We start from the raw sequence: 18,728 nt of genomic DNA, 5'->3' as shown, positions 1-18,728 counted from the left end.
CTGGTACATAAGTCGGATAACTTCGTTATTCAGTCCATTGCAAATTGCGGGGGATCGGACCGTAGTCCGCCCTACCAAGTTCAGTACCAGATACCTGCTGAACCAACTCATAATGGATCTCTCATATTATGCTTTTGTATGATCTGCAACCTTTAGATTAAAGGATCTGGTAAGGATCACCTAACTTAATTAGTGCATTTCCTGATATGTATATATATTTTTTTATGTTACTTTGGGAATCATTCACTTATATTCATCGGCTCTCCACGTAGTTTGCTATTAAGATGGTGCTGACTTCTCATATAAACTACTCGGGGTTACTATAAAACTAAAAGTTCAAGGGATTGGTATAATAGGTACTCATTCTGATCTGACATGTTGAGGTTCTTAGAGCGTTGTTATGGTAATAATTTTTGTCTTGATTTCACTCAAGTTTTATAAAATAAGCAACCTTTATACTTACTGGGTGTGTTAAATTTCTGTTATTATGGCTCATGAAAATTTGAGGGGAATAGATAATAGAAAGTTTTCACGCTAGGGACTTAACTTAAAATAAATCTATATTATAATAATTTTTTTTTTCAATAAGGGAAATAACAATGAAAAGAAAGATACATACTTGAAAAGGAAAATGGAGGATAGAAAGAACATGGTTTTCCCCCCCATACTTGAATAAAACATTGTCCTCAATGTTTGAAGGAAAAGAAATGAAATACAAAAAAGAAAGGAAAAAGAAAAGTTAAGGTTGCCTTCCGCCTCTTGTTCTTGGGCCTGGTGATCGCTGACGTAAGTCTAAGTTGTCGAACCTGCTAAACAACTCAGTGAACCGCTGATCGGATATGGTATTCCTCTCTTCCTGCTGTTGTTGCATTTGGCGCATCATTTGCATCATTTCGAGATTTTGTGCTTGCATACCATCAATAGCATCCATGGTGTCGTCGTTGGTTGCAGGCCTTCTTCGTCGACGACGTCGGGAGGATGGGCCAGCTGCAGTATCGGAATGGTTGAGCGGGACTGATTGTTGTTCAGGAGCGTTATCACCTTGCTCCATTTCTTCGAACTCGTCTGCAGACGGGTTTGTATGTGAAGGCTCGGTAGCTTCGGGAGCATTCAGATCATAGAGGTGGCGGTTGGGATTGGTGACATCTGTTAGGGAAATGTTGGGGAGAACAACGCTTGGGACGGCCTGGTTATTCACCATAAGGTAATATTTTCCGCCTACTCGGTTCTTTATTAGGCGGCTGGACCGACAGTAGCCTATATCCATAAATAGGGGAGGTAAAGATTCTAAAGTTTGGAGTCGGTCCCTTAGGTTTAAGCCAAGTGCTATGGTGGTTATTAATCCACCATTTACAAAAGGTTGACGCCCTCTAGCACATAAGGTGCGAATATGATGAAATAGGAAGGAGGCGGCGTTTACCTTAGCCTGCGGTTCGAAGACGCATTCGAGGAAGAAGAGTTTCTTTGCGTTGACCTTGCTGTTGTTCGGTCTTCCAAAAACGGTGTTTTGTAGGATGCGGATAAAGTACCGGATAGTTGGGTTATGTATATGGGAAACAAGGAGCTCTTCCCAGTTGTTGGCATCTACTCCGGATATTTTCCTAAAGAGGTCGAAAGCAGCAACTGTGCTCCAGTTTAGGTTTGGAGGGATTCTGGGGTAGACTTGACCTTCTGTGGGGAATTGTAGCATGGTACTCAATTGGTTTTGGGTTAAGGAGTACTCGGTGTTGAACATACGGAAGGTTGCGGTACCGGTTAAGAATTCGTCCTCACAGGCGGGAGTGTTGTACGCGTATGAACTCAAGAATTCTAAGGTTAGGGATGGGTAGGTGGGTTGATTATGCGTGCATAGAAAGGTTAGATCGGCAAGGCGGAGCATCCACTCGATACCTTAAAGTAATCCTAATTGTTGTAAACAAGTTGAATCAGGATACCTGGTAGAGACAACGCCTCGCTGTTGAAAGCGCTCGAATTGCTCCCTTTGATAGTTTTCATCTCCGGATCGGAAGATGATATTTCCGAAATTCTGATTTCCCGCCATACTGATGAATGAATTTAAAGGAGTAATAAAGAAAAGAAATGTATTGGATATTAGAGAGTGGTTTGTGGTGAATGGAGGAGGGTTTGGTGGGTATTTATAGGAAAAGAATTTGGAAGTTGGAAAGGAGGTGGTTGAAAAGTGAATAAATGTGGGTTAATGGGAATAAATGGGGAAGGTAAAAAGTGAAAGGGTGTAACGTTCACCTAGTCAGAAAGGTGTTACGCTCGTCACAGGGGCGTGACGGGCATAACAGGTACTTGGCATGCCGTCTGTCATAGATTGTGTGACGCTCGTCACACAGTCTTTTTGGCATGGCTTCAGCTAGCGTTCTTCAGAATAACTTGGTAATTTATTTTTTTATTATTTATTTTGTTTTGCTTCAGATTATTTTATTTTGCTATTTAATTTTCCTGCATGTCATTCTACTTTGCATAATGATGCATAAATATATTGTTCTTTTAATAAGTCATGTAGGCAGCAACAGTAGAGAGCATAATAGATATTACATAATAAAATGAATAAATAGCTTCAATAAAATAATCATAATGTAACAATGGAGAAAAACAAAAATGCGAAAGAGAAACAAATACGAACACAATTTGAAATAACATTAAATAAATAATCTAACTTAAGACTAAATAACTAAGAAAAATAAATTCTATCCATCTGCACGATCTCTGGCCGGAGGAGCAAAGGAGTTAACACGGTATAGTAACTCGTGAAACTGGTTTGTCATACTGTTCATGTATCCCAGAAATTCTTGGATACAAGACGCCCTCAGAGAAGAGTTCACTAGCTTGAGGCACGAATTTCTTGGATACATGAACAGTATGACAAACCAGTTTCACGAGTTACTATACCGTGTTAACTCCTTTGCTCCTCCGGCCAGAGATCGTGCAGATGGATAGAATTTATTTTTCTTAGTTATTTAGTCTTAAGTTAGATTATTTATTTAATGTTATTTCAAATTGTGTTCGTATTTGTTTCTCTTTCGCATTTTTGTTTTTCTCCATTGTTACATTATGATTATTTTATTGAAGCTATTTATTCATTTTATTATGTAATATCTATTATGCTCTCTACTGTTGCTGCCTACATGACTTATTAAAAGAACAATATATTTATGCATCATTATGCAAAGTAGAATGACATGCAGGAAAATTAAATAGCAAAATAAAATAATCTGAAGCAAAACAAAATAAATAATAAAAAAATAAATTACCAAGTTATTCTGAAGAACGCTAGCTGAAGCCATGCCAAAAAGACTGTGTGACGAGCGTCACACAATCTATGACGGACGGCATGCCAAGTACCTGTTACGCCCGTCACGCCCCTGTGACGAGCGTAACACCTTTCTGACTAGGTGAACGTTACAGTGTCGTTGGAGACGAACGTTACACCCTTTCACTTTTTACCTTCCCCATTTATTCCCATTAACCCACATTTATTCACTTTTCAACCACCTCCTTTCCAACTTCCAAATTCTTTTCCTATAAATACCCACCAAACCCTCCTCCATTCACCACAAACCACTCTCTAATATCCAATACATTTCTTTTCTTTATTACTCCTTTAAATTCATTCATCAGTATGGCGGGAAATCAGAATTTCGGAAATATCATCTTCCGATCCGGAGATGAAAACTATCAAAGGGAGCAATTCGAGCGCTTTCAACAACGAGGGGTCGTCTCTACCAGGTATCCTGATTCAACTTGTTTACAACAATTAGGATTACTTCAAGGTATCGAGTGGATGCTCCGCCTTGCCGATCTAACCTTTCTATGCACGCATAATCAACCCACCTACCCATCCCTAACCTTAGAATTCTTAAGTTCATACGCGTACAACACTCCCGCCGGTGAGGACGAATTCTTAACCGGTACCGCAACCTTCCGTATGTTCAACACCGAGTACTCCTTAACCCAAAACCAATTGAGTACCATGCTACAATTCCCCACAGAAGGTCAAGTCTACCCCAGAATCCCTCCAAACCTAAACTAGAGCACAGTTGCTGCTTTCGACCTCTTTAGGAAAATATCCGGAGTAGATGCCAACAACTGGGAAGAGCTCCTTGTTTCCCATATACATAACCCAACTATCCGGTACTTTATCCGCATCCTACAAAACACCGTTTTTGGAAGACCGAACAACAGCAAGGTCAACGCAAAGGAACTCTTCTTCCTCAAATGCGTCTTCGAACCGCAGGCTAAGGTAAACGCTGCCTCCTTCCTATTTCATCATATCTGCATCTTATGTGCTAGAGGCCGTCAACCTTTCGTAATTGGTGGATTAATAACCACCATAGCACTTGGCTTAAACCTAGGGGACCGACTCCAAACTTTAGAATCTTTACCTTCCCTATTTATGGATATAGGCTACTGTCGGTCCAGCCGCCTAATAAAGAATCGAGTAGGCGGAAAATATTACCTTATGGTGAATAACCAGGTCGTCCCAAGCGTTGTTCTCCCCAACATTTCCCTAACAGATGTCACCAATCCCAACCGCCACCTCTATGATCTGAATGCTCCCGAAGCTACCGAGCCTTCACATACAAACCCGTCTGCAGACGAGTTCGAAGAAATGGAGCAAGGTGATAACGCTCCTGAACAACAATCAGTCCCGCTCAACCCTTCCGATGCTGCAGTTGGCCCGTCCTCCCGACGTCGTCGACGAAGAAGGCCTGCAACCAACGACGACATCATGAATGCTATTGATGGTATGCAAGCACAGAATCTCGAAATGATACAAATGATGCGCCAAATGCAACAACAGCAGGAAGAGAGGAATACCATATCTGATCAGCGGTTCACTGAGTTGTTTAGCAGGTTCGACAACTTAGACTTACGTCAGCGATCACCAGGCCCAAGAACAAGAGGCGGAAGGCAACCTTAACTTTTCTTTTTCCTTTCTTTTTTGTATTTCATTTCTTTTCCTTCAAACATTGAGGACAATGTTTTATTCAAGTATGGGGGGGAAAACCATGTTCTTTCTATCCTCCATTTTCCTTTTCAAGTATGTATCTTTCTTTTCATTGTTATTTCCCTTATTGAAAAAAAATTAAAAAAAAATATTATTATAATATAGATTTATTTTAAGTTAAGTCCCTAGCCTGAAAACTTTCTATTATCTATTCCCCTCAAATTTTCATGAGCCATAATAACAGAAATTTAACACACCCAGTAAGTATAAAGGTTGCTTATTTTATAAAACTTGAGTGAAATCAAGACAAAAATTATTACCATAACAACGCTCTAAGAACCTCAACATGTCAGATCAGAATGAGTACCTATTATATCAATCCCTTGAACTTTTAGTTTTATAGTAACCCCGAGTAGTTTATACGAGAAGTCAGCACCATCTTAATAGCAAACTACGTGGAGAGCCGATGAATATAAGTGAATGATTCCCAAAGTAACATAAAAATATATATATACATATCAGGAAATGCACTAATTAAGTTAGGTGATCCTTACCAGATCATTTAATCTAAATGTTGCAGATCATACAAAAGCATAATATGAGAGATCCATTATGAGTTGGTTCAGCAGGTATCTGGTACTGAACTTGGTAGGGCGGACTACGGTCCGATCCCCCGCAATTTGCAATGGACTGAATAACGAAGTTATCCGACTTATGTACCAGAACTTCTAGCAAAAAAAGGGATCAAAATCACTAACCGGTTACTCCACTATGTGCGCGAAAAGATAAAGGGCTTAATGTGATTTCGCTAGAATGAAAACGGGTGAAATAAGAGTAAAGGAACCAGGACAGCTATAATGGCATTACTTGAACTGGTTTGCATAAGGTGAGGTTATCTGAGGTTGTGACGGGGGTTGTTGATGTCAAGATTAAACTCAAGTTACTTCTAAACAAGGTTTACATGCAACCTAGTACGAATTGATGTGTGTTTTGAAATTTCATCTGGCTAAAATTTTTAAAACAAGTTCTATACTGTATTTTGCTTGAGGACAAGCAAAGATCTAAGTATGGGGGAGTTTGATAACATGAAATTATATCACATTTTAGGACTTAATTCAATTAAATTATATTATTATTTACTTTAATTTATTTCATTTTATCAGATATTACGCGGTATTTCCTTTCTATTTATCTCAGGTAGTCTATTTGAAGCAAAAGTAAAAAAAGGAAGAAAAGGAGGTGCAAAAAGAAGTTTTTGGAAACAAATAGCAAAAGCCAAGCCCAACCCAAAGAAGGCACAGGCGTTGTGCCTGTGACGAGCGTCACGCTGTATACACTTGTGTGACGAGCGTCACACATGGTGTGACGGACGTCACACCATTCCCCTACATTTTTGCCTTCAGAGACGTTGAGTCCTATTTGCACGCTGAATCCTATTTCCACGCCTATCCCTTCGTTACGTGAAGACCCCTTGACGCGGACTACTTCTGAAGACCGTTACGGAAAGTGCCAATATAAATACCAGCCTTGCAAACCCTTCCACGGTTCCACGTTTTTCCAGACTTTTTCCAGTTTTCGCTTTTTCGTATTTTTCTTTTTCCAGCAGCTTAAGCATATTCCTTATAGTACTTCTTTTATAATTTTTATATTGTTTCTTTTGCAATTCTATTTTCTTTTCTAGCACTTAATTAATTTTTCGCACAATAGTTTCTACACCGGAAACTATTGTGTACCTTTTACCGGATCTAACCTTACGTTAGAATCTAGTTTTTTTTTATTCCTTCGCTTTATTTTTCTGCCTGATTGAAGAACTCAAGAACAAATTCAACCGGTCTGTGGTGGAGTGTTCAAGACTGCTAGTTAATTATTCAGGTTCTTTATTTATTTGTTGAATTTATATATGCTTGTTTTTATTATTAGTTTATACTGCTTGCCTGCGATGAATCTGTTTATGCATGCTGATTATTTGGATATGTTGAGTATGTCTGGCTAATTTATTTAGGTATCGGTATGTAAAGTAAGCGGAATGAAGAAATCAAAACTAAGTTGGTTTAATTAAGTTTAAAATTAAAATCACTCTTTTTACGGTCTCAATTTACAGGTTTAATAACAAAGTTTTTGTACGAAAGTAAAAGACATAAAGAAGTTAAAATCAATAGAGCGAGAGTTTGAGGTTTTGACTGGACAGTGTAAATTGGACATTAATTCTAGATCAGGGCGAGAGCAATTTCTAGAGTTAATTAAATTCTAACATTTTTCAAAAAGTATTTTTAAAGATTGAATGTGAGGATGAGAGTTAAGCATTTGAATTTAATTATATAACCTAAGTCAACAGAGCGAGAGTTTGAGATAAGGGTGTTTAAACGATTAGTGTTGTCTTAAAAAGAGTTTCTACGGATTCTATTGTTTTCAAAAAGTGGTTTTTGACTTAACTATAAGTGACAGCTACGTTAATATAAAATCATAGTTTATTCAACAGAGCGAGAGTTTGAGATAAAACTTTTAATCAATAGCGTCAACTGAAAAGATTTATTTTAAAATCAAGAAACCAATAAAGAATTGATTCCCTAATTACGACGAATTACATACCGATATCCGCTTATTAGATATTAATTTTAGATCTTATTTTAGTTTTAGCTTTTTCCCCCAAAAATCAAAGTATTACCTGCCTTAGCTTTACGAAGTAACCTTAGATAACGGTATATCGATTCATAAGTCCCTGTGGGATCGATATCTTTTAAAACTACGCAATAGAACTGTGCACTTGCAGTTTGTACCCCAATTCGACTCATAAAGTCGAGCGATCACTCCAGTTTCAGAAAAAGAAATTTGCCACATTGAAGGAAGCTTTTGCTAGTATCAAATTGTAGTCGAATTAGTTTAACAATTCTCAGCCCTTTGAGGCTTTCTTTGTAATAACTTTGGTGTCATTTTTGTTTGGCAAAGCTATCACAATTATTTTCACAATTATTCTACTGTTATTTTTACTTCTTGTAATATTGGCTTATATTTTTTCAAATACTTGCCATTTATCTTTAAGATTCTCTCGTCTTTTCCTATCTCTTCAATCTCATACGCACCATTTGAAAAACTTTTCAAAATCTGGAAAGGTCCTTCCCACTTAAGAGACCATTTTCCCATTAATCTATCTTTTTGATCCATAGGAAAGATTACTTTCCAAACAAGATCACCAATTAAAAAGGTCTTGAATTTTACTTTCTTATTGTAAAACTTTTCGACTCTTTCTTTTTGTCTCTTTATTAGATCCAGCACACGCAACCTTTCTTCGTCTAAATCAACTAATTCGTCCATCATCATACTCCAATATATATCTTATGGGATTTCATGATGCCTTTGAACTCTAACTGATTGCAAATATATTTCGACTGGTAAAACTACATCATGTCCATATAGGTCAACTTAAATGGAGTCGAATTCGTTGCTTCTTTTGGAGATGTTCGACAAGCCCACAAAACTTGATCTAAAGTTTTATGCCAGTTTTTAGGTTTTCTCCCCACATGCTTTTTGATCAAATTTATCACTACCTTGTTGGCTGCTTCAACTTGTCCATTGGCTTGAGCATAGTAAGGTGTCGAAGTAAGGAGTTTAAATCTTGTTTCTTGTGCAAATTTCTGCATATTTTTACCAGTGAACACAGATCCTTGATCTGTTGTTATTGTTTCTGGTATCCCAAATCTATAAATTATGTGCTTTTGGATAAAATCTATAACTGCTTCTTGATCCACATTTACCAATGGTATGACTTCAATCCACTTAGTGAAATAGTCTATTCCAACCAAAATGTACTTTTGCCCTTTTGAAGAGGCTGGTCGAATTTCACCAATAAAGTCAAAAGCCCAACCTCTAAATGGTCAAGGCTTTATAATTGAATGCAACTCACTTGCAGGAACATGTGGTATGCCTGCATGTACTTGACATTCCTGACAACCTTTTGCAAATTCGACACAGTCCTTCAGCATTGTTGGCCAATACATTCCTTGTCGAAATAATAACCATTTCATTTTATGACCTGTTTAGTGTGCGCCACACGCTCCACTGTGCACATTCGACAAAGCTATGTAAGCTTCATCTTCACCTAAGCATTTCAACAAGACTCCTTCTGCAGTCTTTTTGAACAATTCGTTTCCAAAAAATACATAACTTAAAGCTCTGTATTTTACCTTTCTTTCGGCTTTCTGATTTGGGTCTTGTAGATAATCCTTGATGGGATTTCTCTAGTCTTCAATTCCTGAATCATCTATATTGAATATCTCAAAAGTTTCTTCTCGTTCCACCCATGGGTACTAGCATGCGTCAACAGAGAGCTCAAGAGCCTATTGTTCTTTTATTCCATTTCCTCATCACCACCAACAAGCAAAAAAATTACGACCATTAGTTCTAGAATACGATTGAAACTCAATCCAAGACTTACCCTCATCATCACTCGGTTCCCGACCTTACTGACACTTAAAGGCTTTATTATAAATGTGAATCTTCCCCTCATCCTAGGTACTACTATATTGTCTCTAAGTTTTGCAAGGGAATTTTAAGAAAGGCAAACCCACAACCAACCTCTCTGATATCAACCCTAACAAGGTTAACTTTCTACTTTTCACTTACATTCATTTCAAGGTCATCCATATCCTAAATACCTTATGACTCTTCATCATCCCCTTTAGAATTTCCCACAACGTCAAAACTATCAATTATGATTAAAAAAAATCAGTACAATACATCACAGCTAAAGGAGATGCCTCTAATATTTTTAGGTTTATCCCTTCAGTTCGTGAAGAAGCGTCACTTATATCATCTCATTGGCCAAGTCTACGAAGGCAATGTTTGGGTTTCCTATAGTGCTCATGGCTAGAAATAAATGGAAACAGATAAAAGGATAACCTAAGAGAAGGTTACCTTGAAGGAGGTGCAAGTTGAAATTGAAAAAACAAGGGCAAAATCACCAAAACCTAAAAAACAATGCATGGATGAAGATGAAAGCTAGAGGAATGAGAGGATCGCTTCCAAAGTAGAAGTTATAGAAAATGTCAAGAATGTGAAATACAAGTGCAAGAAGAGCTAAAGGTGTAAAGGGTTACTCTCTACTTGTTTTATAGACGGCCAGGAAGCATTGATCTACAACTAGTAATTGTCAGAACACTACGATACATGATCAAAGGCTGCAAATTAACCTTAATTTCGTAAAGGCACTTGAGTGCATTTGAGTGTTATAGCAGCTTCGACCAGTGACGGAGCTACGTTGAGACAAATGGGGGCCATGGCCACCCCAATTTTTTTAATTGTTTTTCATAGAGGTAAAATTACCAAAATGTCCACCATAACTATCAAAATTACAAGTTTTCCATTAAATCCTAAAGATTAATATTCAATTCTCTATGTGATGCCAATAACTTCTTTCCCTCTCAGTGTTCCGATTTCTTCTTCTTCCCCTCTAAATTGTTGCTTCTTTTTCACACCCTTTGAACTACAAATTTTGCTCAGTCGGTGTCGTCCATGCATGATTCAGAAACTATGACAGAATAAGAGCGACAAAGGCTCATTGTATACCACCACCACCGCCGCCACAAGTCCCAGCTGCCATTGTTCTTCACTCGCCTCTGATTGTCATTGTTTTGTTGTTGGGTAAGTTCTTTTTTTCTTTCATTTTTTGGATTGTTTTGTACATTTTAAAGACTGTTTTTATTATGAGTTTATAGCCTGTCTGAATTTCATGTTCAATTTCACTTATTGTTTTGTTAATTTAGGGATTGAGTATTATGATTTTAGGTTAAGTATTGTTCAACTTTTTTGCATTATGTATTTAGGTTAATTTCATATTTTATATTGTTGATTTATTTAATCTCACTTGTTGTGAAAAATATTTATCTTCCGTTTTCTGTTATTTAAAAAGATCCTTTAGATTGATTATAATTTATTTTGATCCCCAAACTTTTTAGTTTGGCTCTGCCACTTGCTTCAACATCCCATATCCTAAAAATCACTGGTCTTTTTAGTGAAAAAAATATGTTTTACTTCATCATTCCAAATGCAATTTGAAAGATAAAAAAAATATCTAAATAGACACAAATATAACATGTAGTTTTACAAAAAAACGAATCATAAATTTTTGTTAATTAAAAATAAAAATAAAAATTCTATTTTTTTTCATTATCATAATCACCACATAATTTCAATTAAAAAATAAATCAAATTTTTAAATAATTTTATAAAAAAAAGTTATTAAATATTTCTAAGAATACAGGTTTAACTACGTTTTCAAATAGGAATTTCTCCGAAAGCAGATTAAAGATTTTAGAACAAAATTAGAAAGCATAATACAACCCAACAAACTATATCAATATTTTTATTTCAACAATTTTCGCTGCCCTACAATTTTGTCCTTTTTATTTTAAATATTGTTTGGGTCCTACACATTACTAACATCTTAACAAATAAAAAAAGAGTAGGTGCACGTAGTCAACAAGAACAAGAGATGCACCTGATTAGACCACTCTCATTACAAGCCGTACAAGTCTTGAACCCACCTTTCTCCGCGTACACCTTGCGCGCACCAGAACATTCCCCGCAAAGTAAAAACCTATGATCGCCGCACACGTGGCAAGCGTGGAGATACGTATCCGCTACGGGCAATCCTTCGAGAAGCTTCTTGAGCTCGCCATTCTCGTGCAGCCATCTCACCTCTCCGGCCCCACCGATGTACCGCTCATTGATAAAAACACGTGGCAGTGATAAGCCGGATTTGCGACCCGTGACCCGACGAAGCTCCGAGAGGAAACCCGAGTCCATCGACACGTCACGCTCGTCTAATGCGACTTTGAAACCGCGCATGATGGAACGCACCGTTTTGCAATCCTCGTATGTTGTTCGGACCACGCGCAGGCTTGTGAAGTAGATTACCACGCGCTGCTGTGAAACGGGGATTAATGGAGGAGGACGCGGTTGCGCGGCGCGTGGGTCGTCGTGTGGGGATGGAGATGGAGAATAAGTGAGTTTGGGTTGAGTCGACCAGGCTCGGAGGAGCTTGTTAGCGAGTGTGACTCGGTGGAATATAGAGGGTTTAGATTTTGTAGTGGAGGGTTCGTCTATGAGGAGGGTTTGAATGTCTTTGAAAGAGGAACATGAGAAGGAAGAGGAAGTTGATTTGTTCCATGGTGGCCACATTGAAGGTGAGAAAGTTTGTATTTTTGGGGGAAGATTTAGAATTTTGAGGGGGAAATGAGAGATATTTTGGAGGAAAAGTGTGGGTTTGGTTTTTGTTTTTTTGGGATAAAGGGTAGAATATGGTTGTTTAAAGTTTGAATTTTGGTGATAGAGGAATGAGATCCATCAATAGGGGATTTTGAATTTGTTTTGTTTGATAGTGTGTGTATGAGTGAGAGTGGTGAGGGAGGGAAAGATGAAATTATGTGGAGATGGGTTGAAAAATTGAAGGAGGAGAGAGAGTAATTGTGAGAGTGGTTAAGGTGGTTGAGGGTTGGTTTATCTTGCTATTATTAGGGTTTAGGAGGGTGAAATGATGAATGAGGAGAGACTACATAAGCAATTTTTAATTATTTTCTTTATTTAGTAGTATTATCTAATTAATAATATTTACATTAATAGTATGGTCACAATACTAGTAATAGTAATAAGAATCATTTAATAAAATAGTATTATTTCATTTTTACTTGTAAGACTTCTTAATTTTTTGTTTTATTATTATGGATAGTCCAATGAAATGTGGTTAGCTCGAATTCATTTGTTAAGCGAGTCCATGAAATACAGTCGTTATTTATTATTTTTGAATTTAAACAAAACAGGCAATTTGACCGACATCGTCTGATAGGTGCTCTTCCATACATTGATCATATAATTAAAAGAATTGTGTTATTTATTAATTGTGTCACACTATTCATTCATTATTTTCTTCAGTGTTACAGGTGTTTATGATGCATTTACAAAAGAAAAAGTATGTTATTTATTTTAATCTCGTTAATTTTTAAAAATAAAATTTTACCAAATCAAATAAATATGGTTTGGATTGATTTGATTGATTTGGTGTTTTCAAGATTTATATATATACATATAAAAGATAATATAATTTTGTATTTAATCTTTCATATATTATTATAAAATGAATTTATAATTGTTAAAACAAATTTATAATTTGATAATAACGTCTTACAATTTTATTTTATATCTAAAAATATATATATATAAAACTGCATCATTAATAAATTGAAAACATTGTATTGTATAGTTATAAGCAAATACATGTTTGATTATGTTAGGATGATAATACTAATTTTTTTTATCATCAATAAATGAAAACAAAATAAATATATAGCAGATTCATTTCAAATTATTTATAAATAAATAATATTTTATTTTTTATTGATATGTAAATTAAAATAAATATCATATAGAAAATACAATGAAATATACACACATTATTTGATGATTTCACTAAAGAATTAAAAATATGATTAAATATATGTCATCTCCGATAATATTAGCGAGTTTTGATTTATTTCCGGTAAAAAAAAATTATCTAGATTCCTTTATTATAATGTTTAGATTTTGTGTGTTTGACCATGATTGACTATTTCAACCCATAATTTTTTTAAATCCTACGTGTCTATCCCCATTTATTTTTATTTTTATTTTTATTTTAAATTTATGTAACATTTTTTATTTTAATTTTTTTTATTACGAAAGAAATAAATCAAAATTCGCTCACATTACAGGTAAAATAACGTTTACTTTTATTTTTATTTTTTCCTTAAATCCACGTGATATTTTTTATTTTACTTTTTTTTTAACATTATAAACAAATGGAACATTAGTTTACTGGTTAAGAATTTCACTCGGTAAGCTTAGGTATTGAGTTTTGAATCCTATTGGTAGCAAAACATTGATTTTTTTTCAATGTTTTACTATTCAAAACAACAAAAATATATTTTACTTGTAATCTGAGCGAATTTTAATTTACCCTTCCTCGTAATAAAAATACCATGTGGATTTAAAAAAAAAAAATGGACGGTCACGTAGGATTTGAAAAATATTTTGGATTGAAATAGTCAACTAGAGGCAAAACACAAAGAATCTAGACATTATAAGAGAAGATGTAAAAAAAATCTTACAACTCGTTAATATTACATGGGATGACGTATATTTAACCTTTAAATATATCTATAATGGTTGGTAAGATTTTGTAACATAATGCAGTTTGGTTTGGTTCGGTTTGCAAAATACAAACCGCAAATCGAACTGAACCACGCGGTTCTGATAGAAAATGACTCAAACACATTTGGATCAAATGTGATTTTTGCGATTTTCAATTTGGTTCGGCTCGATTAGCTGTTTTATATTGGGTCAGTTTAGTTTTAAACACTCATACTTCATCATCTCATATTACAACAACAACGACCAAACCATATCTCACTATGAGAAGTAGGGTACATGGAATAATTTCGGCAATAATGTTCTATCTACGACTATACTTCTATCAAAATCATTAATCTCGAAATCTTTGTTAATAACTTCTTTTATAATTTTTCAAGGTATTTATCTATCTCTAGTTGTTTGACTACTATTCATCTGATCTGTTTTCTTTACCATAAAATTTACAGATCTTCTCTCTACATGTTCAAACCAACTAAGTCTATTTTTTACCATCTTGTTTACTATAGGTGTTACCCAAACACTCCTTTTAATATTGTCATTTTTAATATTACCATGTCTAGTCTTACCTCGGATCCAACACATCATCCTCATCTCTACTACACTTACTTTATTCTCATATTGAATCTTAAGTGTCCAACATTCTGTCTCATACAACATTGCATGTCTAACCGCAATCCAATAAAAAATTCCCTTTAGCTTTAGTGGTACCTTTGTGTCACAAAAAATCCCCGAAATCCTCCTCCATTTCAGTCATCCGACTTGAATTTGATTGTTTAAATCTCTTTTAATTTCTCCATCATTTTTTATTACGAACCCAAGATATTTAAAATGTGTGACTTGTGGGATAATATAGTCTTCAACTTTCATCTTTATATTATAAAAGCTTATCCCTTTACTGAATTTACATTCCATATATTTCTTCTTACTTCTACTTAAGTGAAATCCATGTGTTTCTAAAACTCATTCTCAAGTCACCAATCTCTCATTTAAATCCTTTATCGACTCTTCAAGTATTACTATATCATCTAAAAAGAGTATGCATCTCAGTGCAAGCTCTTGGATGTTATAGTGTTATATTTATGAGAATCCTAAATAGGGGCGACTTTGGGGTCCCTTCCCAGAGTGATGTCACCCAAGCAACACCCTCACAAAGCATGGAGGCTCGCCCTTGGGATAAATGATGTGTATAATACAATTATCTCCCATTAATTATATGAGAATGAGTCATACCACAACTCTCTAGAAAATAAGTAGTCAACAGTCTCCTCTAGTCAAGGGGATCGGATACTGCCTGAAGAGGTTTCCTAAACCCTAGGCCTAAAAGGCCCTTATATATAATTCTCCTCCAACGATAGATGGACAGATCCTTAAGTAACACATAACACCTAAAGCAACACTCTTGCATAATAGGGTATCTCACCTCACGTGAGCAGAACCTCTATAATCACCATAAAACCACCGCACGAGACTTCTCATTATCGTAGGCAAGCCCTAACATTTACAAATTATTATAAACATACTAAGGCATCTAAGTACCCTCGCCATTTCAGGGGTAACATGCACACCTGTAATTTTTTACTAGTACAATAGCACCCACCATGGGGCCCTAGTAAAACTAACATGGGTCACACCTTCTTCATCATAATCATCATACTCATTGTCACCTTCACTCCTATACCTAGCCTTTCTCAACCATATTTATCAGGAGAGATTCAACTCCTACGTCGGAGGATACTAGTGGTAACGGTGATCCTAACGCCTTGGTGGAGTTGCATGCCACCATGGAAGAACTACGTCGTAAGAATCAAACACTAGAGGACATTGTCCACAACATCAAATAGTGTCAGCATGAGTCCAATCCCACAGAGGATATGGAAGTGTTGGATGCCTAACAACTTTCATATGAGATATGGGAAATGCATGTCCCTAAAGGATTCAAACCTCCCTCGTTGGCCAAGTTTGACGGAAGGAGTGATCTTATGTATATGTCGCCTCCATCAACACATAGATGGACATCATTAGAGCACCTGGCTCTCTAAAGTGCAAGATGATTGTCTTGAACCTTCAGGGACGTTGGCTTGAAATGGAATATGGGTCTACATTAAGCCTTTATCGCCAACTATCAAGAGTTGGTACGGGAACTTGTGCATACGGTCAGTCGTCACAGAAAAATGTCTACCACCAGCCTGTTTAATACATGACATGTTCCATCAATCACTGAGGAACTATCTCTCCCAATTTAATGAAGCCATCATCAGGATCGTTCCCCCAAACCAAGAAATTTTTGTGTGGGCGTTCCTAAATGGACTCAAGTAGGGACACTTCAACGAGTCTCTCACCTAGAAGCTTGTACTTTCGTTGGCAGAAGTGGTAACTAGAGAAGAATGTTATATAAAGGGCGAGAAGAAGGCATGAGACGTCAAATATCGTGTTCCCAATGCCGAAGGTTCAAACAACCATAGGAAGCCTAATTATACCAATTCCATCAAAGATAAGACTGTGTTCAAGAGAGTATGCAAGATGGTATAGAGCTTCATGCCCTAAACACTTATCGTGAGCATATTTGGCGCGAGTTTCTTCATATGCACAACATCCTTATGCCTCATGCTCTAAAGGTAGAGGTAATGGGCCGTGAACCAGGTAGATAATGCAAGTTCCATAGAGTCAAGGGACACCATAATAAGGATTGTTACCAACTCAGGAAAGAAATCAACAAGTTGATTTATGAGGGACGCCTCAAGAAATATGTGAAGGGTGACTATTCCCGAGAGTCAAACATGTCTAACTTACGAGGTAGAGGTGACCCGGGAAGCCCATATCCAATAAAGCAAAAGAGACATCCCAATGTGAGGTCAGTAAAGTTATGCGTCACGCGCTCAATATTATAGTTGAAGGATTTGTCGAGGGCGGGGAGAATAACTATTTATGTAGAGTGCTAAAACCCTTAAAGGGCTTGTTAGTTAAGTTCTTTGGGGAGCAGGTGCAAGTAAAAGGATATATCACACTGAAGATCACCTTTAGAAAGAAGGATCATGCCAAAGAAATTAAAGTCAGTTATTTGGTTATTGACGCCTCCTTTTCTTACAATATGATTATAGGGCGACCAACTTTTAACCAGTTAGGCGCCAATTTGTCCAATTTGTATTTATGCGTGAAGTACTTACTCTCTAATATGCAAGTGGGAGTTATCCAAAGAGATTAGGACGTCGCCATAAATTTTTATGTAGATAGCCTTAAGTTAAAAAAGGTTCGCACTCTAGGCGTAAAATCTAGGAAAGTAGGTTCAGAAATAAATCCTCTATGAGAAACTTGTAAAGGCTATGAGGCCCCTCCTCTAACTAGTGAGGACACTAAGGATTGAAGACCCGTAAGGAATGTATGACTTTGCTTGCATTATTTGTTGGTGTAAGCCCTAGAGGCCAATACATTTTGGTACTTGTATCGAATAATAAAAGGCATTCTCTTTATTATGGTTGATTAATAAAGTCCCTGGAATAGATAGTCCGTTTAATGTATTAAGTGTGACTTAATCATGAGAACACATTAAACATAAGGACACTATTCCTAAAGTATCTGTAGTCGAGCTTTAGTGTGAAGTGGGATAACATTAAAGCATTAAGACTATTATGTTTGTAGACTGATGATCACATCTCATGGATCATGGATAAAGAGTTATCAAGTCTTAAACATAGGTATGAATATTAGGAGTAATATTTATACCGGATTGACCCGCTATGAGAATACTATATAGAAAGTTATGCAAGGTGTCATAAGTTATTCTCATGGTGATAATAGTGTATTCCACTCTTCGACCTGAAACCACTATGGATCCTAGATGTAGAGTCGAGTGCTTTATTGCTGATCCAACGTTGTCCGTAACTGGATAACCATAAAGGCAGTTGATGGGTACTCCACAAAGCATGCTGAGGGACATGAGTGACCTAGATGGAATTTGCCCATCCTGCATAACAGGATAAATGTCTATGGGCCCAATATTGAACTGGACAAGGATGACACGGTCTATGCCTTGTGTTCAATATAGACATAAGGGCAAAAGGGTAATTATACACATAAGTATTATCACAGAAGGAATTGTCAGATCACATGACATTTTCGTGTCTTGGGTAGCAGTGATGTGTTGCTAGATACCGCTCACTGTTTATTATGTTAAATGCGTGATTTAATATAATTGCCAACGTCACGAAAACCTACAGGGTCACACACAAAGGACGGATTGATGAGAGATAGAGTAACTAAGGAATACCGTAAGGTACGGTGCCCTTAAGTGAGTTATAGAGCATCGTAAGGTACGATGTACTTGAGTAGAATACGAAATATGGTAAGGTACCATGAGCTTAAGTGATTTTGGGCATATTATAAGATATGGGCCAAAATACACTTAAGTGGGCTTTTAGCTTGAAGCCCACACAAGTGGTTCTATAAATAGAACCCTTGTGCAGAAGCAAAAATTTGCGGTTGCATTATTTTCGTTTTCTATCACTCTCTCTCTCTCACACTCAAAGCCTTCATTCGTACCAGCTAGCACTGAGATTGAAGGAATCTGTTCGTGTGGACTGAGTAGAGACGT

The 18,728-nt window shown here is 36.5% G+C and overlaps 1 protein-coding gene across 1 annotated transcript; it reads right to left on the bottom strand.

Annotated features, from left to right (window-relative positions):
* Nucleotides 1–11,290: 11,290 nt before the first annotated feature.
* Nucleotides 11,291–12,475, bottom strand: LOC127084504 (uncharacterized protein At5g39865). Its single transcript, XM_051024967.1, has one exon. It carries the CDS (start codon nt 12,134–12,136, stop codon nt 11,432–11,434), a length of 705 nt encoding a protein of 234 aa, XP_050880924.1. The 5' UTR covers nt 12,137–12,475; the 3' UTR covers nt 11,291–11,431.
* Between the last annotated feature and the right edge of the window lie 6,253 nt (nt 12,476–18,728).

Source organism: Lathyrus oleraceus, chromosome 5, assembly GCF_024323335.1.
Source record: "Lathyrus oleraceus cultivar Zhongwan6 chromosome 5, CAAS_Psat_ZW6_1.0, whole genome shotgun sequence".
NCBI lineage: Eukaryota > Viridiplantae > Streptophyta > Magnoliopsida > Fabales > Fabaceae > Lathyrus > Lathyrus oleraceus.
This window is presented reverse-complemented; position numbering and strand designations above follow the sequence as displayed.

Excerpts from the sequence above, each read along its gene's own strand:
- LOC127084504 (XM_051024967.1), bottom strand. The coding sequence starts at position 12,136 with ATGTGGCCACCATGGAACAAATCAACTTCCTCTTCCTTCTCATGTTCC.